Source organism: Pongo pygmaeus, chromosome 1 (assembly GCF_028885625.2).
Source record: "Pongo pygmaeus isolate AG05252 chromosome 1, NHGRI_mPonPyg2-v2.0_pri, whole genome shotgun sequence".
NCBI lineage: Eukaryota > Metazoa > Chordata > Mammalia > Primates > Hominidae > Pongo > Pongo pygmaeus.
Window position 1 is genome coordinate 182,254,165 of NC_072373.2, and position 23,117 is coordinate 182,277,281.

General features: G+C 52.0%; 1 protein-coding gene across 2 annotated transcripts in view; it reads right to left on the reverse strand.

Moving 5' to 3' along the window:
• Positions 1 to 23,117, reverse strand: part of SLC5A9 (solute carrier family 5 member 9) — a 44,879-nt gene that overhangs the window by 15,144 nt on the left and 6,618 nt on the right. For both annotated transcript variants that reach the window (XM_054473773.1, XM_054473774.2), the window contains exons 2-9: positions 9,731 to 9,965; positions 7,836 to 7,907; positions 3,964 to 4,068; positions 3,459 to 3,623; positions 2,215 to 2,320; positions 1,289 to 1,369; positions 763 to 968; positions 412 to 547 (exon numbers count right to left, since the gene is read on the reverse strand). In XM_054473773.1, coding sequence (XP_054329748.1) covers positions 412 to 547; positions 763 to 968; positions 1,289 to 1,369; positions 2,215 to 2,320; positions 3,459 to 3,623; positions 3,964 to 4,068; positions 7,836 to 7,907; positions 9,731 to 9,892 — 1,033 coding nt within the window. In that variant the 5' untranslated portion in view covers positions 9,893 to 9,965. The remainder of the gene's footprint in view (positions 1 to 411; positions 548 to 762; positions 969 to 1,288; positions 1,370 to 2,214; positions 2,321 to 3,458; positions 3,624 to 3,963; positions 4,069 to 7,835; positions 7,908 to 9,730; positions 9,966 to 23,117) is intronic.

The following is a 23,117-nucleotide window of genomic DNA, read 5'->3' on the forward strand; positions in this document are numbered from 1 at the left end:
TCTTCCTTTCTTCTCCTTTCTTTCCTTCTTTTTCTTTCTTCTTTCCTTCTTCTTTTCTTCCTTTCCCCTTCCTTCCTTCCTTTCCTCCCTCCCTCCCTCTCTTCTCTTCTCTTTTCTTTTCTTTACTTTTCTTTCTTTTCAAGAGGGTTTCTCTTGCTGTGTCTCCCAAACTGGAATGCAGTGGGGCAATCACAGCTCACTGCAGCCTCAACCTCCTGGACTCAGGATCCTCAGCCTTCCAAGTAGCTGGGTCTATGGGTGCATGCCACCATGCCCGGCTATGTATTCTTAATAGACAAAACTTGCCAACCCCTGCTCTGGCCTAACATTGCCCAGGGCCACATTCCCATTCTCCAGACACTCCTTGAAAGCCTCAGATCCCAATACCCAGAGAGCAAGGCTCACTCTTACCTGGGAACAGGGCCCGGCTGATCATGCCAGGCATAACGATGAAGAACATGGGGAGGATCTTCAGGTAGCCCCCCAGCACGGAGCCTCCCTTGGCATGAGACAGACTCTTGGCCGAGAGAGACCGCTGCACAATGACCTGAAAGGGCAGCAAATGAGGAGTGCAGTGCAGGTAGAGGAGAGGCTCACTAAGCCACAGGTGAGCCCTGACACTGGGCATGAGTGTGCCCCTACTCCAGTCCAGTCACAATCCCAGAATGAGGTCCAACCCTCTATGCATCCAGGCACTGGGTTTTTCTGCAGGAAGCCACGCCACTTCCTGGCAGGCTAGGCTAAGCCTGGCTGGGGGATTACCTGGTCTGTGCACCAACACCAGGTGGCCAGCACTGTGAGCCCGAAAATGAGACCTGGCCAAGGGATGTCCCCGCTCACAGGGTCCCGAAGCATGTGGAAAGCATCGGGCCGTGGGAGGTGACAGGTTGTGTTGGGGACTGTGACATTAGGGATGGCCTGCCTGTACCGCTGCTCCAGGCCTGGGTACCAGCCCACGTCCTGAAAGCCTGTGAGGAGACAGTGAGTGAAGCAGCCCTGAGACCCCACTGAGCCTGTCACTCAGCAAGCCCAGCCCCAGCCTCATGTGGGCCCTCAGGTTGGAAATGGCATGGGGATTGGGGGTGAAGGAGGAAGATGGGGCTTGGGCTCAAGACCCTTGGTTTGAAGTAGCGAGAACCCTGCTCTTTGGGAGCCGCAGCCTGGAGAGAGGACATGGCTCACATGGCTCTATGCACTGGAAAGTTTCAATCGAACTGTGGAGGTAACAGAGACAGGACAGAGAGCAATTTAAGAATGAGGGTGGGGTATATTTAGGTCTCTTCCTTACCCAGAAACATCAGGACCAGGGCTCCCCCTACCATGATCACCGTCTGCAGAGCGTCTGTGTAGATCACGGCCGTGAGGCCCCCTGGGGACCCAAGGAGAGGGCTCATCAGTCAGCACCAGTTTGGGGTCCTCTCTGGCTGCCTGCCCTGTGCATGGCCACACTGGGGAGACCAGAGAAGACACAGAGCCCTCTTAGCAGGGGAACTCTGGCCACCTTCCTTTCTCCACACCTAGTGCTCCCCTCTCTCCCTCCCCGGCAGGATGCCAGCTGGTCACAGTCAAAGGTGCTGGGGTCCCTTCTGTCTGTCTTGACAGCAGCTGACTGTGGCCATCATACCACAGCTTTGTGTTATTGTTTAATATCCCAAATCCATTCCTTGACTTGTAGTTCTGCCAGGAATACTCCCTGCTTTCTCTTCCCAATGCCCATCTAAATGCCCCCGTCTCTGGACCCCAACTTAACCGTAAGTAAGGCTGTCCTGTGCTGGCCTCGCAGGGTGCCCAGCCCTGTGCAAGGAGATTTGGAGGAGGTGGGTTGTGGTCTCTGCCTGGGGCAGCCTGCGGTGACTCTGGCTTGGGTCATAGTTCCCCTCTCTACCCTGCTCCCTGGGCAGTTAGTCTTTTGCGGTATTTCTTACTGTCTGTCCTTCCCTGTCTCTGCTTGACCTGTTCCTCCTCCCATTTCAGCCCTTTTTATCCCCCTGGTCTCTGTCCCTGTGTCTTTCGTTCTGTTCCCCTGTGTTCTTCTCTTCTACGTCTCTGTCTCAGCCTCTGTTTGTCTCTGCCTCGCCTGTTTCTCCTTCTCGCTATCAGCATCAGCTTTCTGTCACTCTGTCTCTCTCTCTGGTTGTTTCTCCTTCAGTCTTTGTCTCTGGGTCGGTCTCTGCCAGTCAGAAGCTTCCCTCTTGCCCTCTTCCCTCTGCCTACCTGCAATGGTGTAGACAGCAGTCACCACCAGCAGGATCCCTGTGGAGAGGTACAGGTTCCAGCCCAATGCCATCTGGATGAAGAGGGCTCCAGAGAAGATGTCAGTCTGCAAAGAGCCAGGACCCAAGAGGCCAGGCCACCCGAGGCCCTCAGTAGGGTTGTATGGACACATCACCTGCCTGCCCAGCAACACCAGGCACCCTCAGCCCTCATCATGTGATGAAAATGAGCTTTAAGTGCTATGCTAAGGAGTGTGGGTTTTATCTTGCAGACACCGAGGCGCCATGGAGACTTTAAAGCAGAGAAGTACTGTATAAAGCCTCCAAACTGAGATAAATTAACTGTGTAGCTGGTCTGCTAGACATGAAGGGAGTGGTGAGGAATGAAGTGGAAGGCTGAGGAAGTGAAGGAAGGTGCTGGGCTGGAGAAGAAGAGCTCATTTAGGAGAAGAGAGGAAGAACCAGAGAGTTGCTGGCTGCTCCCTGGCAGAGCAGAGCCTGCTTGGCTGCCAGGTGGCCCACGGCTGACCCAGTGCAGCAGAAGCCCTGGTGCAGATAGGCATGGGTCTGGGTCATCTACATACTTGGGTTTATTAGCAGACATGGGCTTATAGCCTGAGCTTAAGCTGACTTAGGGTGTTCTCAAACATTGGTGGGACAAGGGCCTTAAAGTGTTTTTCAGCCCTAGACCTGGCAATGGAGTGATTCAGTTCCCTTTAGTGTATGCTTGTAGATACCATTCCATGATTGTTTTGTGAACCTGTTATGGGGTCTAAAACATAACAGAGTGGCAGGAGCCTGGACTGGGTCATGGAACCCACACTTCAGCTTCAGTTCTAGAGCTAGCCCTCTGTGTGGGCTTGGGCAAGTCATTTGACCTGTCTAGGTTTGTTTCCTGATTTTAGGTCAGTAGAGGAGGATTAAAGACCTTTCTAACTCCAAAAATCTAGGCAACTAATGCACAGTTGATGAACGAAGAATCCATTAATTAAAAAATAAATGAATGAACTCTGGATTGTGATTTATTTGAGTGCAGGGGCTGTCATTCACTCCAAAAACATTTATCATTCATCTCTGAGTACCCCAGTGCCGAGGCAGAACATGCGTTAAATGTTTATAGGTCCTGTCTTCCTTTTTTCAACTGTGATTGTCAGCTTTCCCTCAGCAACACGCACATGGTGATGCACTCAGCAGTTCCCTAATTAGCATTTCCAGACACAATGACCACATTGCAGTGACACCTACCGAGATCTTGGTGAAGATGTAGAGGATGAGAGACAGGACAGACATGTACACCTGGATCCTCTGGCCCCCAAATCGCTTCTTCAGGTACTGTGGCATTGTGACCACACCCGCTGCGATGTACACAGGGACGAAGACCCAGCCAAGGGCCAGGAGCAGCCAGGTTGCCTGGGAGAGTGGGGAGAAGAAGAAGGTATCCAGGTCCTGGATGTAGACAGATGGGCAGCTTCCCACCCAGAGGCAGTGCTGTGCTGTGGGAGGCCCCCGAACAGAGAAATAAGGGACCTGGGACCTGACCCCAGTCCTCCCGTGTGACCTTGGATGGATCCCTCTGTCTCCTCCAGACCTTGATTTCCTCATCTGTGAAATGGATTCTTGACTGTGAAATGGATTCTCGATTCACCATGTAGCCTCCCAGGCATCTCTAAGGATCCTCCCAGCACTAATCCCAGAGACGGAGGTGGGTTAGACCATCAGTATTCTGGAGAAACCAGGCCAGCTTCCTTACGTTCCACTCAAAGCCACCCACGGCAAGGCCTCCGGCAGCCCCTGTCCCAGCCAGGCCGATGAACAAGCCACTGCCCACATTGCTGGACATCAGAGATGCTCCAATCTGCAAGGCACAGTTGGGTCAAGGGTCAGGAGTCGGGAGTGATCTGAATGAATCTGGAGTGAGGACCATGAGTAGTGAGGAGGCATGGAGCTGACATTTATTGGGTACCCACTGTATGCCAGGCACTACATTCATAAATACATTTAATTCCACAGATATCCGCAGGGAGGGGTATTAGTCATCCCAGGTTACAGAGGAAGGAACTAATGTAAGGAAAGATGAATTTGCTGGCTCCAGGTCACCCAGTGAGTAAATGGTGAAGTGGGAAAAAAGGGAAAGTGGGAAGGAAACCTGGAAAGTGGGGAGTGTGGACCTCCGCCCTGAGGCTATGGGTCTGAGGGCCTCCAAAGGAAGGAAGCTGAAGGGGATAGGGAAGCCCCACAGGAGGGAAGGAAAGGCCCTCCCACCACCCCAGGGTGAGCCAGGCAGAGGGAGGAGCTGAGGGACTGAGCACAGGCCAGGTTGACCTCTGAGCTGAGTTAGTTCTCCAGCGGGGCAGCCAAGCACTTGGAGGCAGTAGAGAGCTGTGATGATGGTGAGCATGATCAGGGCAGTCAGGGCCTGTGCAGCATCTCCAGGAACCAGCTGGCCTTCTGAGTATGGGGACTCATTTAATCCTCGCCACAACCCTCAGTGCTACTTTTATCCCCATCTTACCCATGAGTGAACTGAGGCACAGATAGCTAACTTGCCCAAGTCTCAGAACTAGTAAGTGACCAAATGAGGATTCAATCCCGGGCTGTCTGGCTCCAGTAACACTACACAAATAGTGCTTGCCACTTAATGAGCACTTGGTCAATATTATCTCTTATTATTAGATGGGATCTCTGACTGGGAGGGGAGAAGGGGGAGAGGAAGGGGCTCTGGAGCCTGGGAGGAGGCTTAAGGAGACCTCGGGGAGAGGGCTGGGGGCAGCTGGGGGCAGAGCCGTGTTCCTTTTTGTATCCTATGTCACCACAATAAAACCACTTCCTCTATCAACACCTCAGCTTCTTCACCTATACAATGTGGGACTCACTTCCGCCCAACTTCCTGTTCTTCCAGAGGTGCTGTGAGAGAGAAAGTGAGAGGAGAGGAAAAGCATTGAGAAATTCAGACAAAGGCAGTAAGCAGTGTAAAGGCACAGAATGAGCAACGGGCCTGACATTGCTGAGGCCCTGGTGCTAGCGCCTCTGACACATGCACATGCACACTCACATGCGCACTCACACACACACAGGCACAGTACACACACACTCTCATACACACACACTGACACACACATGCACTCACACACAGGCACAGTACACACACACTCTCACATGCACACACACTGACACGCAAATGCACTCACACAGGCACAGTACACACACACTCTCACACATGCACACACACATGCACTCACACACACAGGCACAGTACACACAGTCTGACACACACATGCACTCACGCACACACAGGCACAGTACACCCACACTCTCACACGCACACACACTCACACGCACACACTGACACACACATGCACTCACGCACTTGCACAGTCGCACACATACACTCACACATATGCACATGTCCTCATACATATGCCCTCACACGCACAGGTATGCACACACGTGCACATACATTCACAAAGCACACACACACAAGCACACTCATGCACACACACAGTGCCCACATTCACACATGCATACACACTCACACATGGAAACAAATTCACACAGGCACTCACACACACACTCACTCTTCCTCTCTCAGGTGGTCCCAGGGTGCTGGTAGGGATGGGCTGGACCACCCAGTCACAGCAGAGAACACCAAGGCCTCCTACTTCAGGGGAAGAAGCCTCCCCCAGGCAGTTCTTGGAGCAGTGAGGCACCTCCACCCCAACCCAGCCCAGGATTTTTAACCTCACTTCTCCTGCTCCTAACCCAGGAGACCTCAACAAGATCAGCAGGGGAGGCATGGGGAGGAGGACCATGCAGGCCTCTCTGGAACAGGAAGGGCGACTGCACCTTCTGCTCTCAGCCTCCCAAGCCCCACACTGTTCATGGGGCACACACTCAGGACAGGGCAGACGCCCAGACAAACACTCCAGCAATGCTGGTGGGACTGAGCTTTCCCTACCCAGAGCTGGTTCTCACTCTGGCCTCAGGCAGGACCCAGGTCTCAGGTGCAGGAGGCACAGCTCACAGCCTGGCCCACCAGAGGATGGGGAGCACATCCTCTCTTTCCCACTGGGTGCCTGCTCTGTGTTTGGGGCGCAGTGGGAACCTGGGAGTGCCTGCCAAGGCCTCCTTCTTGTTCGGAGGCCTCGGGTTCCTCACACTAATCGTCGGGCCAGAGCTCGGCTCTCTGTGGGTTGACCAGACAATCAGCAGGGCCCCTGGGCTTCTCCTGAAGTGGTCAGAGGAACCTGCTCTGTCCTGCTTCTTTCTCCTCCTTTCCTTCATTTCCAGGGCTGTGATTTGGGGGGCACTAGCTGAAAAGAACCATTTTGAAGGGTTTTTCCTTTTTCCTGATGAGAAGGTGGCTGGTAGCACCAGTGACACCGCCACTGTTCCTGAGCTTCCAGGCCCAGCTCCCCGCCATCCCTGGGGATTCTGTCATGCTGGACAAGACAAGAGCTCCCTGCCCCTACTTCTTCCTGTCCCAGATACCTAAACCTTCCAGAGAGCCCTGGAGGCCTCCTGTGTTTCTGCTACTCTTTAACGAGTTTGTGATCACTAGAGAGTGGGGAAGGTGGTGAGAACGAGAAGGGTGGGAAGAGGCATGAAGATGGCTGGTGGTGTGAGTGTGCATGAATGCGTGAGTCTGAGTGTGCGCATCTAAGTGTGCAAATGAGCATGAGTGTGAGTGCATGTGAGTGTATGTGATTGTGACAGTGTGTGTGAGAGTGAGAGTGTGTGAGTGCGTGAGAGAAGGTGTGAGTGTGAGAATAGGAGTGTGATTGTGTGCATGAGTTTGCAAGCATGTATAAGTGTGGGCATGTATGAACGTGTGTGGGTGCCTTTGTATGTGAGTGTGAGAGTGTTGTGTGTGAGTGTGTGAGAGTGTGCATGTGGGAGTGGGTATGCACACATGCCGTGTGTGAGTTTTGCTTGCCTGGGTGTGTATACTGCTTCAGCTACCACTGGGGCTGATGACTCTACTGGTAATTTTTGAGGCAGGGCTTTCCTCCCTCCATCCCATTCCAGGAGGAGGAAGTTAATTTTGAGGACCAATAGAAATATGGGGTGGCTTGATGGGAGAAACTGTGGCTCACAAAGGTTTGGGGATCGATTTCCCTGAGATTGCTGGGGATTTTACCTCTGCGATTCCCCTAACTTAACTGCTCTTCAATATTAAGCTTATGTGTCACCTTCCCCCCAAAATCTTTCCTAGCCCTAGCCGACTCCACTGTCTGGTGGTCAGGGGCTTCCAAGCTCTGGTGAGTGCCCCCTGCTTCCCTCTGGCTCAGCAGTGCGCATGATGTTTATGAATCTATCTGCCCCACTCAGTTCTGAGCTTCTCTAGGACAGGGACATTCCAGATTCATCACTGCAAGTCAAGTGCCAGATGTAGGGCCACACTTAGGAGGGGCCAGGGGATGTTTGTCCAAGGTGTGTGCTAGCAGGACCACTCAGGTTGCGGGGTGGGTTTGGGTGGGAGAGAAGGGGCCCAGAGTCAGGAAACACAACGGGGAGGTCTTTGCCTTGGTCCAGGTGCGAGAAGATGGGACAAGTGCTTGGATAGTGGGGAGGAAGAGAGTTGGGAGCCTCTGCACTAGAGGTGGTTGAGAAGGGTCAACTCACTGGCCACCAGCTCATGGACCTCCCAGCCAGGAAATAGCCGCCAATGGTCCCTCGACTTGCACGGATGGACGACTGGAAAGGAAATAGATGAGATGAGGATTTCTCCAGCCTCTCTGAACCTCTGCCCTGCCCCCTCCCCGCAGATTTCCTTCCCCTCGGTGCAGGCACTATGGGGACACAGAGGGTGAAAACTGAGGCAGAAGAGAGCTGCCTGAGGCTGGCTCCACGGTTTCTAAGCTATGTATCTTGGCAGAGTCACTTTCTCTGTGAGCCTCGTCATTCATCTCCCAGGGCCAGTGTGAAGAGCAAAGGAGGTAACGGATGTCACGTGTGTGAAGCCATTGATTGTGCACTCTCGTCCCCTTATCCTTCCCTCCCCAAAGTGCACTTTCAGAGTATGATTTGGTATCACCTCCTTAGATGTGTAGTGCTCACCCTTTCTCTGAGCTGATCCCCTCCCTGCTCCCAGCCAAGCTCCCACACTGGAGGCGGGAGGACAGAGAGGGCTGCAGTTTGACTGTGAGACTTTGAGCCCTGAGTAGAGTTATGGGTACTGTTTTGGAGTTTCCCTTGCCCTGGGTTGAAGTCATATCATGCCACTGAGCCCCATCCAGGACCTCCCTGTCTTACACCAGTAGTTGGTAAGTTAGCAGCCTGTTGGAATATTCTCTGGAGATACAGGGTGAGGGCAGGGCAGTGGGTAGGGAAGGATGAACTTGAAGCAGCTATTCAGATGCAAAAGCCAACAGTTCTCTGACTTTCCCCTAAGGGAAAATAATCAGTCAGGAGGGAGTGATAAATGTGTGTGGGGCCTTGTGCTTGTTAAGCTTTTGCTTGTATTTCCCTTGTCAGCTCTGATCCTCTTTAAGGCCATATGAGTAAAACAGATCCATTTTACAGATGTGAAAATGGAGGCCCAACATTGGAAGCAATTTGTCCAAAGTCACAGAGGAGTTGGTGCTTTTCTCGGCTGGCCACTTCCAGGAGCCAGTGATAATCTGTTAGCCCAATTCTTCCTCACACCAGCACTAGAAGGCAGGGACTGTTCACCCCCCTTTATAGATGAGGAAACTGAGGCCTAGAGAGGGTTTCTGACCTGGCCACAGCCTAGGAAGTGACCATCTGGGACTTGAATCACAGCAGAGTCTAAAGGTGCTCACACTTCTGCAGAACGCCGTGGTGATAATAGCAGCCATTTATTGCCTGCTGATCGGGCACCAGGCACCGTGCCAGGTGCTGCAGTGTGTCCTGTTGCTGAATGATCACAGCGTAGTCCTTATTCTCATTGTTCACCTGAGAAAGCTGATAGGCCTCATATGTTCCCAGGGACATGAGGCTCTTATTGTTGCAGCTGGGACCTGAACTCAGGTTTCCCTGACCCCAAAGCCTGGCCCCTGCCTCTAGCACCGAGGCTCCTGGGAACAATGGAGAACAGAGGAACCTTGGAATCAGCCTGGCACCCTTCCCTGAGAGCACATGAGCCCCTTCTCATTTAGAAATCACCTTAGCCAAGATGCTAACGAATGCAGGACTGAGGTAGGGCCAGGGGTCAAGAGTTCTCAGAGTTGGGGGCCTTGGGGTGGGAAGAAGGAAGGAGTGAGGCTCAGGGCAACCAGGGATGGTTGAGGCCAAAGGCAGCAGGTACTCAGAGAGGAGTCAGGAGTCGGGGGCCTGGTCTGCCTCTGACTCTCTGTATGACCTCAGACCAGCCACACCCCTCTCTGCCCTTCTAAAAATGAGATCAGGAGCCTGATTCCTGAAGGCCCTTCCTTCTCAGCCCCATGGTTCTATGATCTGCTTCTTTCTGCCTAGCCCTGCCCCAGCTCCACAGCCCCACCCAAGCTGAGAGACCACTACTACCTCCCCTGCTAGCCCCAGCCTCAGGGCCCACTTACCCAGATCCCCACAGCAATGACGAAGACAAAGTAGATGACCACCACGCTGATGTCGTAGGCGTGCAGACCAACTCTGGAGTCCAGTGCTACGTGTGGAGCTGTCTCAGTCCTGACCCCGTCCCCTGAAACTCCAGGCCCCATTGCTGCCAGCTCCTTGCTCATCTGTTAGTGTTGGTCAACAGCAGGCTGGACTTTGAGGTGCTCCTGGCTTCATTCCTTTCCTTTAATGATTAAACTGCCCCAAGCACCCTTAGTTGGTGAGAAAACTCTGAGCCCTGCTGGCACATACAGTCCTGCCTCCTTTTCTCCCAACTGCCACCACCAGCCCCTGCAGGACTCCTTCCTTCCCCTTCCTTGCTGCCACTACACACGCACACACATACACGCAATCTCCCTAACCCCAGATGAGCAGGAGAAAGAGGAGGGGGAGGAGGAGGAGGAGGAAGAGGAGAAAAGGGGCAGAATACTGGAACCCCAGAGGTGGGAAGGATTTCAGAAATCAAAGTGTTCAAATTCCTGTGTGGTGGGAAAACCAAGGCCCAGGGAAGTAAAGGTGGAGCCGGGACTGGAGTCCAATTTTCTTAAGAGTTCAATGCAATTGTCTTTTACCTAGTGAGAGGAAGACAAGGGGAAGGAGGTGAGGAGTGTACTGTGACCCTAGCAAAGTGGCCACCACCTCATGTACTCCCACTCCAACCTATCAAGATGTTGCTTTCTCTTTTTATATAGTGTAGGAAACTGAGGCCAGGGAAGACACCATCGTTTATTCCAAGGAACTAGGCAGGGCCATCTCTGAAAAGGCAGAGCCAGAATTCACATCTTCTGATGCCTGACGCATACTTCCTATTCTGTACCGTGACAGATGAAATGGTTGTGGTCAGGAGGCCTTCCCTGAAAAAGATACAGTGCTCCCTGGGTCCAGGGAAGACCATCTCTGGGACTCAGGCTGCCTAGATTTCAGTCCCAGCTCCACCTCTCACTGAACTACAGATGCCCTTGGGCAGGTTGCTAAATGTCTCTGGGCCTGGGTGTCCTCATCAGTGTGATCTGTGCCCTGCCTGCCTCACAACACCAATGAGGCTAAGATGTGCTCCTGAGAACCTCTGCAAACCCTGAGCTACTGAATGTTCTTGGGGTTAACACAAAGAAACCGACATCGACCACCATCTAGCCAAGGGGCCCAGATGCCACGTGCATATATCTGCTCACATGGTCCTTCCAAAGTAGCTGTATTTGGAATATTTCAGTCTTACAAATATTACTCTGCATGCATCTGCTGTAGGGCCCAGACTAGAGCAGCAGGAAAACAGATCTCACTGGCCCTGTCCCGTGCCCCATCCCCAGCTCTCACTGGCTCTGTCCCGCACCCCATCCCCAGCATCCTATAAGGATCCCGAGGCTGGGTGTGAGGACCAGATCCTCTTTTTTCCCCTTTTGGTGGAAAGAAAAGTGAGAGGCAGGGTCCTAGGCCTTCTCTCCCCAGTTCTCCTATCCCAGAACATCAGGCACTGGCCAGGCTGAGCCCCGAGGAGAGGGATATTGATCTGGGAGAGAGGTCAGCGTAGTCCCCAGCAGGATCAGGTCTCCATGGGATCTAGCACCTGTTAGGATTAGATACCAGAGGAAGAGTCCTTCATATACACATTTAAAGGCAAGTTTATCAGATAAACAGGGATGCAGGAGGGGCAGCATTAGAAACATCAGGAAAATGTGAAGGACAGGTGCCCGGTGGTCCCTGGGGGTGAGCTGGATACAGGGGCAGTGGGAAATGAGGCTGGCAGATCTCCGGGTGTTAATCAGGGAGCAGGGAAGGAGTGGTCTGAGCTTAGGCCCCTGAGCGCACCACAGTGAGGGCTCTGGATCCAAATGACTCTTCCAGAGAAGGGAAGACGAATGTCGCAGGGAGAAGACAGCTGAGTCTTGTACTTCTTTCTATGCTCCCCACAAGGAACCCCCTCACCCAGCCCTTGGGGTTTGCTATAGTTTGGATGCTTGTGTTGCTTCCAAAATTCATGTTGAAACTGAATCCCCAATGCAACATTACTAAGAGGTAGGGCCTTTAGGAGTGATTAGCCCATGAGGGCTTCTCCCTCATGGGTGGGATCAGTACCTTATAAAAGGGCTAAGTGAACTAGCCAGGCCCTTTTGCCTTTTCACTTTCTGCCATGTGAGGACACAGCCACAAGGTGCCGTCTTGGAGGCATAGACTGGGCCTTCACTAGACACCAAACCTGCTGGGGCTTTGATCTTGGACTTCCAGCCTCCAGAATTGTGAGAAATAAATTCTTGTGCTTTATAAATTACCTGGTCTTAGGTGTTTTGCTGTAGCAGTAGGGATGGACTAGGACAGTGTTCTGCTGCCTGCATGCTCTGTCTTCCCATTCACATCACAGATACCTGAGGCTGACCCCCAACCCCTGCACACTTACCTAATCCAAAACTAGCAGGTTTGGGTTTATAGTAGCCTCTCCTCGAATGCATCTAAGACTTATCTGTAAGCTAACCAGGCACATTAGCAGCCCAGAGACCAACAGAGCATGAGGAAGGGAGTAAAAAAGGCTTTGAAACAGCCAGAATAGACATTCTAAAACTCATGCCCAAAACCTAAATCTTTGACTTATCAGTGAGCCTTGTGACCCCACTCAGAGACTGTTTATTTTTGTTTTAGCCAGAGTCTTGTTATTCATATCCCAATTCACAACAAATTAGAAGAGAGGGGGCAAAGCTACACAGGGACAGCAAGGAGAATGGCAGCTAATGGGTTGATGGTGCATGAGAGGTCATTAAACCTGGAAAGTCTAGGAAAGACAATGTAAAAGATGACTAAATCAGGGCAAACAGACCTATAAAACTGGGTAGATCAACTCTCAACAAAGGGCATTCTTGAGTAGCAGCCAAGATTCACACACATACGGCCGACCCAGAGTCATCAAGGAAAGATGACTGTGGTCATTATGAGTTTTCTATTTAGAAGGCAAGGAGTATGAAACCCAGGCAGGAAGAGTTTCATGCAAAATGGTCAAACATTTTAGGCAGGTGTTGGCATTCAAAGCTGAGGCCTCAATTATCCAGAATATTCTCTCAGAGAACTTCCGAGAGTGAAGGATGTCCTCATGCTGTCAGTCCTACATGAAGTGAGGCCTGTCCTATCCCTGACCCTGTTCAGGGAGCACACATGTCTTTAGTCGTTCATGCCTTGTAGGGAATACAGACAGTCAAAAGACAGGTGCCTTTGACACAAAATAGGTCATGTTTGTCCACCCCTTTCTTCCTTTTAGCTGGATAGCCCAGAGGAAGGATCAATGAAGTCCTTTGTTGGAGAGACTGAGAAAGCTTTATGGGAAAGGGAAATGGTTTCAGCCATGCATAAAAAAGTATAGAAATATAACAGGCCAATAAATGGAAGTTCCCACTGAGGCACAAAGACATACTATACATAAGAAGAACAAAGTTGGAGGTTTCATGCATCCTGAGTTCAAAACTCACTGCAAAGCTACAATTATGAAAGTAGTGTGGTACTGGCATAAAGACAATCATATAAACCAATGGAATAGAACAGAGAGCCCAGAAATAAAGTCTCACAGATACAGTCAAATGACTCTTGACAAGAGTGTGAAGACCACTCAGTGGGAAAATGACAGCATTTTCAACAAATGATGCTGAGAAAATGGAATATTCCTATGCAAAAGAAAGAAGTTGGACCCTTACATTGTACCATATATGAAAATTAACTCAAGATGGATTGAAGACTTAAATGCAAGAGCTAAGAAAATAAAGCTCTTAGAAGAAAACATAGAGTAAAATTTTCATGCCATTGGGCTTGGAGATAATTTCTTGGTGATGATGCCAAAATCACAGGCAATAAAGGAAAAAATAAATAAACTGAGCTTCATCAAAATTAAAAACTTCTGAGCATCAAAGGACACTATCAACAGAGTGAAAAGGCAACCAATGGAATGGGAGAAAATATTTACAAATCATACATCTGATAAGGGATTAGTACCTATAATATATGAAGAATTCCAATAAATCAACACAAATGAAACTAACAGCTCTCCCCCTCCCTCTCCCTCTCCCTCTCCCTCTCCCTCTCCCTCTCCCTCTCCCTCTCCCTCTCCCTCTCCCTCTTTTTTCGGTCTCCCTCTCCTTCTTTTTTCGGTCTCCCTCTGTTGCCGAAGCTGGACTGTACTGCCGGGATCTCGGCTTGCTGCAACCTCCCTGCCTCGGGCTCCTGTGACTCTCCTGCCTTGGCCTGCCGAGTGCCTGGGATTGCAGGCGCGCGCCGCCACGCCTGAATGGTTTTTGTATTTTTGGTGGAGACGGGGTTTCGCCGTGTTGACCGGGCTGGTCTCCAGCTCCTGGCCTCGAGTGATCTGCCTGCCGCGGCCTCCCGAGGTGCTGGGATTGCAGACGGAGTCTCGCTAACTCAATGCTCAATGGTGCTCAGGCTGGAGTGCAGTGGTGTGATCTCGGCTCTCTGCAACCTCCACCTACCAGCCTCCTGCCTTGGCCTCTTAAAGTGCTAAGATTACAGCCTCTGCCCCACCGCCACCCCGTCTAGGAAGTGAGGAGCGTCTCTGCCTGGCCGCCCATCGTCTGGGATGTGAGGAGCCCCTCTGCCCGGCCGCCCTATCTGGGAGGTGAGGAGCGCCTCTGCCCGGCCGCCCATCATCTGGGATGTGAGGAGCGCCTCTGCCCGGCTGCCACCCCGTCTGGGAGGAAGTGAGGAGCGCCTCTGCCCGGCTGCCCCGTCTGGGAGATGAGGAGCACCTCTGCCCGGCCGCCCCGTCTGGGAGGAAGTGAGGAGCGCCTCTGCCCTGTTGCCCTATCTGGGAAGTGAGGAGCGCCTCTGCCTGGCCGCCACCCCGTCTGGGAAGTGAGGAGCGCCTCTGCCCGGCTGCCACCCCATATGGGAAGTGAGGAGCGCCTCTGCCCAGCCGCCCCTTCTGGGAGGTGAGGAGCGCCTCTGCCCAGCCGCCCCGTCTGGGAGGTGAGGAGTGCCTCTGCCCGGCCGCCCCGTCTGGGAGGTGAGGAGCGCCTCTGCCTGGCCGCCACCCCGTCTGGGAGGAAGTGAGGAGCACCTCTGCCCAGCTGCCCCATCTGGGAAGTGAGGAGCGCCTCTGCCCGGCTGCCACCCCCTATGGGAAGTGAGGAGCGCCTCTGCCCGGCCGCCCACTCTGGGAAGTGAGGAGCGCCTCTGCCCGGCCGCCCACTCTGGGAAGTGAGGAGCGCCTCTGCCCGGCCGCCCACTCTGGGAGGTGAGGAGTGCCTCTGCCCGGCCGCCCCGTCTGGGAGGTGAGGAGCGCCTCTGCCTGGCCGCCACCCCGTCTGGGAGGAAGTGAGGAGCGCCTCTGCCTGGCCGCCACCCCGTCTGGGAGGAAGTGAGGAGCACCTCTGCCCAGCTGCCCCATCTGGGAAGTGAGGAGCGCCTCTGCCCGGCTGCCACCCCCTATGGGAAGTGAGGAGCGCCTCTGCCCGGCCGCCCACTCTGGGAAGTGAGGAGCGCCTCTGCCCGGCCGCCCACTCTGGGAAGTGAGGAGCGCCTCTGCCCGGCCGCCCACTCTGGGAGGTGAGGAGTGCCTCTGCCCGGCCGCCCCGTCTGGGAGGTGAGGAGCGCCTCTGCCTGGCCACTCCGTCTGGGAAGGGAGGAGCGCCTCTGCCCGGCCACCCCGTCTGGGAGGTGAGGAGCGCCTCTGCCCAGCTGCCACCCCGTCTGGGAGGAAGTGAGGAGCACCTCTGCCCGGCTGCCCCATCTGGGAAGTGAGGAGCGCCTCTGCCCGGCCACCACCCCATATGGGAAGTGAGGAGCGCCTCTGCCTGACCACTCCGTCTGGGAGGTGAGGAGCGCCTCTGCCCGGCCGCCCCGTCTGGGAGGTGAGGAGTGCCTCTGCCCGGCCGTCACCCCGTCTGGGAGGAAGTGAGGAGCACCTCTGCCCGGCTGCCCCGTCTGGGAGATGAGGAGCACCTCTGCCCGGCCGCCCCGTCTGGGAGATGAGGAGCACCTCTGCCCGGCCGCCCCGTCTGGGAGGTGAGGAGTGCCTCTGCCCGGCTGCCACCCCGTCTGGGAGGAAGTGAGGAGCACCTCTGCCCGGCCGCCCCCTCTGGGAAGTGAGGAGCGCCTCTGCCTGGCCGCCACCCCGTCTGGGAGGAAGTGAGGAGCGCCTCTGCCTGGCTGCCCCATCTGGGAAGGGAGGAGCACCTCTGCCCGGCCGCCACACCGTCTGGGAAGTGAGGAGCGCCTCTGCCTGGCTGCCCCATCTGGGAAGGGAGGAGCACCTCTGCCCGGCCGCCACACCGTCTGGGAAGTGAGGAGCGCCTCTGCCTGGCTGCCCCATCTGGGAAGGGAGGAGCACCTCTGCCCGGCCGCCACACCGTCTGGGAAGTGAGGAGCGCCTCTGCCTGGTCGCCCCATCTAGGAGGTGAGGAGCGCCTCTGCCCGGCCGCCCTGTCTGGGAGGTGAGGAGCGCCTCTGCCTGGCCGCCACCCCATCTGGGAGGAAGTGAGGAGCGTCTCTGCCCGGCCGCCCCGTCTGGGAAGTGAGGAGCGCCTCTGCCCGGCCGCCCCCTCTGGGAAGTGAGGAGCGCCTCTGCTCGGCCGCCCCGTCGGGGAAGGGAGGAGCGCCTCTGCCCGGCCGCCCCGTCTGGGAGGTGAGGAGCGCCTCTGCCCGGCTGCCACCCAGTCTGGGAGGAACTGAGGAGCGCCTCTGCCCGGGCGGCCCCGTCTGGGAAGCGAGGAGCGCCTCTGCCCGGGCGGCCCCGTCGGGGAAGTGAGGAGCGCCTCTGCCCGGCCGCCCCGTCTGGGAGGAGAGGAGCGCCTCTGCCCGGGCGGCCCCGTCTGGGAAGCGAGGGGCGCCTCTGCCCAGCCGCCCTGTCTGGGAGGTGAGGAGCGCCTCTGCCCGGCTGCCCTGTCTGGGAGGTGTACCCAACAGCTCCGAAGAGACAGCGACCATCGGGAGCCGGCCATGAGGACGATGGCGGTTTTGTTGAAGAGAAGGGGAGGAAGTGTGGGGAAAGGAAGGAGAGATCAGATTGTTGCTGTGTCTGTGTAGAAAGGGGTGGGCATAGGAGACTCCATTTTGTTCTGACTAGGAGAAATTCTTCTGCCTTGGGATGCTGTTGATCTATGGCCTTTCCCCCAGCCCCCTGCTCTCTGAAACATGTGCTGTGTCAACTCAGGGTTAAATGGATTAAGGGTGGTGCAAGATGTGCTTTGTTAAACAGATGCTTGAAGGCAGCATGCTCTTTAAGAGTCATCACCACTCCCTAATCTCAAGTACTCAGGGGCACAAACACTGCAGAAGGCCGCAGGGTCCTCTGCCTAGGAAAACCAGAGACCTTTGTTCATGTGTTTATCTCCTGACCTTCTCTCCACTATTATCCTATGACCCTGCCATATCCCCCTCTCCGAGAAACACCCAAGAATGATCAATAAATACTTCAGAAATTAAAAAAAAAAAAAAAAAATTGCATGCCAGGCACCATGGCTCATGCCTGTAATCCCAGCGCTTTGGGAGGCTAAGGCGGGTGGATCACCTGAGGTTGGGAGTTCGAGATCAGCCTGACCAACATGGAGAAACCCCATCTCTACTAAAAATACAAAATTAGCCGGGCGTGGTGGCACATGCCTGTAATCCCAGCTATTTGAGAGGCTGAGGCAGGAGAATTGCTTGAACTCGGGAGGCAGAGGTTGCAATGAGCTGAGATCGCGGCTCTGCACTCCAATTGGGCAACAAGGCGAAACCCTGTCTCAAAAAAAAAAAAAAAAAAAAAAAAAAAAGCAATTGCTTTCCCTGTGAACTTTCCTGGGTCCAATTCACACGTCAATATCCAATGTGTAACTCATTGTTCCTAAGATATATGTAGCTTTCTCTCAAAGCAGAAAGTCCCTAGATCTACTGCCCTCTAAGAAGAAAAGAACTGCATTAGGAATATTTAATGTGATTACCATACATTGGACACAGTAAAAGAATCAAAGGGTTTTTTTTGTTTGTTTTTTTTTTTTTGAGACAGAGTCTCACTCTGTCATCCAGGCTGGAGTGCAGTGGTGCAATCTCGGCTCACTCCAACTTCTGCCTGCTGGGATCAACCGATTCTCCTGCCTCAGCCTCCTAAGTAGCTGGGATGACAGGCATGTAGCATCACGCCCGGCTAATTTTTGTATTTTTTAGTAGAGAAGGGGTTTCACTTGTTGACCAGCCTGGTTTCAAACTCCTGATCTCAGGTGACTTGCCCGCCTCAGACTCGCAAAGCTGGGATTAGAAGTGTGAGCCACGGCGCCTGGCCAGAGTCAACGTTTTATATAAAGGAAGTTTCTATAAATCAGTTATCCTAATAAATAGACTTCAAATGTAATTAATATAATTATAATTAAATAAGTCAGATACTGACAAAATAACATATTCATTTCAATTAGCACTTGCAAATACCGATTTCATAATATAAGGGAATCATATATAAATAATAATACTTATTATGTTAAAATTAGACATGAACTCTAAAGATGTTAAGGAAAATATACAAGTGAAAACAAAGTCATTTTTTATGCCCGAACAATAATGTCTTAAAAAACAACCAAAAACAAAAATAAATGAATAGTAGTTTTAAAAAAAAAAAAAAAAAAAAAAAAAAAGAAACTAACAACCCCACTCAAAAATAAGCAAAGGAGTTGAATAGACAATTCTCCAAAGAAGTTATACAGGTGGCCAAAATGCATATGAAAAGATGTTCAACACCACTAATCATTTATCATTGTGATACAATATCACTTTGTACCCATTTGGATGACTATTATCAATAAAACAGAAAATAACAAGTGTTGGTGAGGACGTGGAGACAGTGGAAACCTTGTGCATCACGGGTAGAAATACAGGATGGTGCAGCCTGCATGGAAAACAGTATGGTAGTTCCTCAAAAGATTAAAAATAGAGTTACTATGACCTAGCAATTTCACTTTTGGCCATATATCCAAAAGAAATTGAAAACAGAGATTCAAAGAAATATTTGTACACCCATGTTCATAGCAGCATTATTCTTAAGGGCCAAAAGATGCAAACAACCCAAATGTCCATCAACAAATGAAGGGATAAACAAAATGTAGTCAATACATTTAATGGAATATCATTCAGCCTTAATAAGGAATTCAGTGCTGACACATACTACAACAGAGATAAACCTTGACATTAAGCTGAATGAAAGGGAATTTTTGAGTGGCAAGAAACAAATACATAAGAAAAGAAATAGAGAGTTTACTAGATTAAAAGCTCACATTGAAACTCTCACCTCTCATAAGCAACAGTCCTTGATCATTGATGCCCAGTCTTGCTGCCTTTTTTCCTTAAAGCCTATAGCTAGGTCTGTCATAATAAGGACCACAAACTGGGTGACTTAAGCAACAGAAACAACATTCTTGGTTGCCATTCAAGAATGCCCTTTGTTGAGAGCTTATCTACCCTATATGAATGGAACTATATAGCATTCGTCCTTGACCCAAATGCTGTATGGTTCCATTCATATAGGGTGCCTAGAGTTGTCAAAATGATAGACACAGAAGGTAGAATAGTGGCTGCCAGGGTTTGGAGGAGGAGGGCTTAGGAGTTATTGTTTAATGGGTAAAAAGTTTCAGTTTGAGAAGATGAAAAGAGTTATGGAGATAGATGGTGGTAATGATTGCTCAACACAGTGAGTGTACTTAATATTACTGAACTCTATACTGAAAAATGATAAGCTATACATTATGTATATTTAACCACAATAAAATGTATAGGAAAAAAAGATATAATATACATACACATTACAAAATAAAGAGCAGATTTGTAAAGGAAATACTAAGAACTGAATTTGCAATTCCAAAGACTCTATAAGGGGGATACAAAAAGATTTTGTAAACATTTATTTAGACAAATCTTTGTTGCATTTTCCTAATGATGGGGGAAGGGGTGTGGGGCAAGCAGCCTTGAGCTTGCCCCTTGCCCCAAGTGTAGTTTTGGGTCCAGGAGCATTGGCAGGGAAATGTGGAGAGCTGGGAGGCATGCCCCTCAGCTGGGGCACCGTGGACCAGGGTCGGACTCAAGCCAAAAATACATAAAGGGCAAGAGCCTCTGGCTTCCTCGCTGCTTCTCACTTACTTCCTTCCCACTTAAGAACTGTTAAGTCCGGCGTCCAGGAGCTGCGGTTCGAGGAGGGAGGAGGAGTTGTAGGGAGCAGGAATGTTCTGACTTGAGTAGGACGCTCCTAAGAAGGCTCTGGCTCCTGGGCCTGAACAGCATAAGGCTGACTCTCCTCTGTGGATGTCCTGGTGGAGTATGCAGGTGGGGGTAGTTGGGAGTCGTTGGTTTGGGATTGGCCTGCTCTGTAGGGGTTGGGCAAAGATTGTGGGAGTATTTCTTTGGCATGTGTTTATGTGAACTAGATGTGGGCCACGTACATGAAAAAGACAGTGTTGAGATCTTCCATCCTGTTCCATATGCTCCCTAGGCGGATTGGGTCCTCAGCTGACAGGATCTGGAAGTGAACTGCTGGAAGTGTGGAGGCTGTGGAAGAACTGAAGTGGCCCACGGCTTAGGGATGCAGTGCTTAGTGAAGAGTGCACAGGGAAGGTTCCCAGGCTGGGGGGAATCCTTCATACTCTACCAGGGCATCCACAGGGAAGATGCCTTATGCTTGATCCAGGCCCATGAGCCAGAGCCTTCGTAAGAGCATCCTACTAAAGGCAGAACTTTCCTGCTCCCTACAACTCCTCCTCCCTCCTCAAACAGCTGCTCCCAGAGGTCAGACCTAGCAGTTCTCGAGTGGGGAGGAAGAGAGTGAGAAACATGACAAGCTGGATACATTCCCTTTTCCCAAGGTAGGCAGGCCCTGCAGCAGCCCTAGCTGGGGGTGGGACCTGCAGGAAGGAGAAGTCTTACGTTTGCATGAAGATTGAAGTGTTGCATAATCTATGGCCTTGGGCATTACAATATCCAAATTGAGACTGTGTTTTCAGACTAAAAGTGATAGCAGGGATTTCTATGGCTTAATTGTAACCAGAAGACAAGGGAAGGATTTTACCCATTGAACAAGTTGCTTAAGTCAGTTGATTAAGAAAATTGCTTTTAGGATTACATGCCCTGAGTCCAGTTTACTCCATCTACAGTTCACAGTAAGTGGAGGGTCAGGCCCCTACTTATAGATCCATAGCTCCTGTCTCCCATAGGCTTTAGGCTGTGCCCTCACTGAAGATTCTGGAAACCAGAGTCTTGCTTGGAATCTCAGAGCCAGCTAATCCCACCAGCTTCACAGCCTTGTCTTCCGACCACACTTATGTATGAGTTCCTATGCAAAGCTCAACTCTCTCATCTTCCTGCCCTCACAGGGCTGTGTTTGCCCTGCCCTGTCCAGCTTCCCATTGCCCCTCCTTCTCCATGCTGCAGGGCCCAGGTAAACCAACACCTCTCTGTTCTCAAGCTTTCCATCAGCTGACTGTCCACCAACTGTCATAGTGACTAAGTTGTCCTGCAGGCACCTTCTTCCTTGGCAGCTTCTCCCAAAGAGGCTCTTCTCTCTCCATGCCCCCCAGGGTTTGGGTCAGAATTCTCCTGTGCTTCCTGGTTGCTCAACTGAACTCCATGCAGTTCCTAGAGGGGCACACCCTCCCTCACCTTCAGCTCTCTGAGCGCTGTTTCCTCGGAAGCCCAGACTCCTAGCCTGGGAAAATCCACAGCCCCATTGTACTCCCCATTTATCTCTCTGAATGTGATTATTGACTTGGGGTGCATCTGCCTTAGATGTGAGCCCCTTGAGGGTGGGGACCTTGGTATCTTACTTGTGTTTATGCCTACAGTGACTGGAGCAAGTCAGTGAATGTAGGTGGTGACTGGCATTTCAGAAAATCCCTCTTGGGGCCAGCATGGGGGTGGATAAGAAGGAGGCAGCTGATACAGTAGTTTAGGCAGAGATGGGCGCTGAGCTGAGTGGGTGGAGAGGAGTGTCCTGGCTTTTCTTACTGAACTGGAAGCATGCAGACCTGTGTACCTTCCCCCGCAATTCTTCCCACCTGGGGTCCTGCCCCCACCCATTAGTGCTCCTTCTCCTCACTCAGCTCCCAGTTTCTATGAGTGCTCACTGAGTGCCTGCAGCCCTGAGTGAGAAGCAGCCTTGAGTCTGTTCCACTCCCAAAGGGACTGACATTTTTTCTAGGCTAGGTCAGGTGGGAGGCCTTTGGCTGAGGAAATGTGGCACTGTGGCAAGCCCTGGAGCATAGAGCATCATGTGCTGAGGATACCGAACGGTCTTCAGCCTGGAACCCTCTAGCTGCACCACGGAATCAGAGTATTACATACAGAAAATAAGCCCCTTTTATGTGGCTGCCTGGGTGTTTCTCTGTCTCCTTCCAGCATTCCCCACCCCAAGGAAAATCCTGGGCATGTTCCATGTGCCTCTGGCTGGCTTCCACCCTGGGCACTGCAAGTTCTTCCTGAAAAACCACTCTCAGCCAGTCTTCCTGCTGACAACTTCCCTTGCCAGAACAGTGAGGGGTAAGGAGGCTGATGATTACCGGTTTGTGCCAGAATTATCGGGTAGGTCACATCCCAAATATGATCTATATTGTTTTACTAACTGTGTGAGCTGGCTTTACGAATCTCATTTTTAGGTGAGGAAATGAGGCTTATTGTCAGGCCTCTGAGCCTAAGTTAAGCCATCATATCCCCTGTGACCTGCACGTACACATCCAGATGGCCTGTTCCTGCCTTAACTGATGACATTCCACCACAAAAGAAGTGAAAATGGCCTGTTCCTGCCTTAACTGATGACACTGTCTTATGAAATTCCTTCTCCTGGCTCATCCTGGCTCAAAAGCTCCCCTACTGAGCACCTTGTGACCCCCACTCTGCCCGCCAGAGAACAACCCCCCTTTGACTGTAATTTTCCTTTATCTACCCAAATCCTATAAAACGCCCCCACCCTTATCTCCCTTTGCTGACTCTCTTTTCGGACTCAGCCCACCTGCACCCAGTTGCAATAAACAGCTTTATTGCTCACACAAAGCCTGTTTGGTAGTCTCTTCACACAGACGCGAGTGAAATTTGGTGCCATGACTCGGACTGGGGGACCTCCCTTAGGAGATCAATCCCCTGTCCTCCTGCTCTTTGCTCCATGAGAAAGGTCCACCTACGACCTCAGGTCCTCAGACCGACCAGCCCAAGAAACATCTCACCAATTTCAAATCCAGTAAGCGGCCTCTTTTTACTCTCTTCTCCAACCTCCCTCACTATCTCTCAACCTCTTTCTCCTTTCAATCTTGGTGCCACACTTCAATCTCTCCCTTCTCTTAATTTTAATTCCTTTCGTTTTCTGGTAGAGACAAAGGAGATATTTTATCTGTGGACCCAAAACTCCGGCGCCAGTCACAG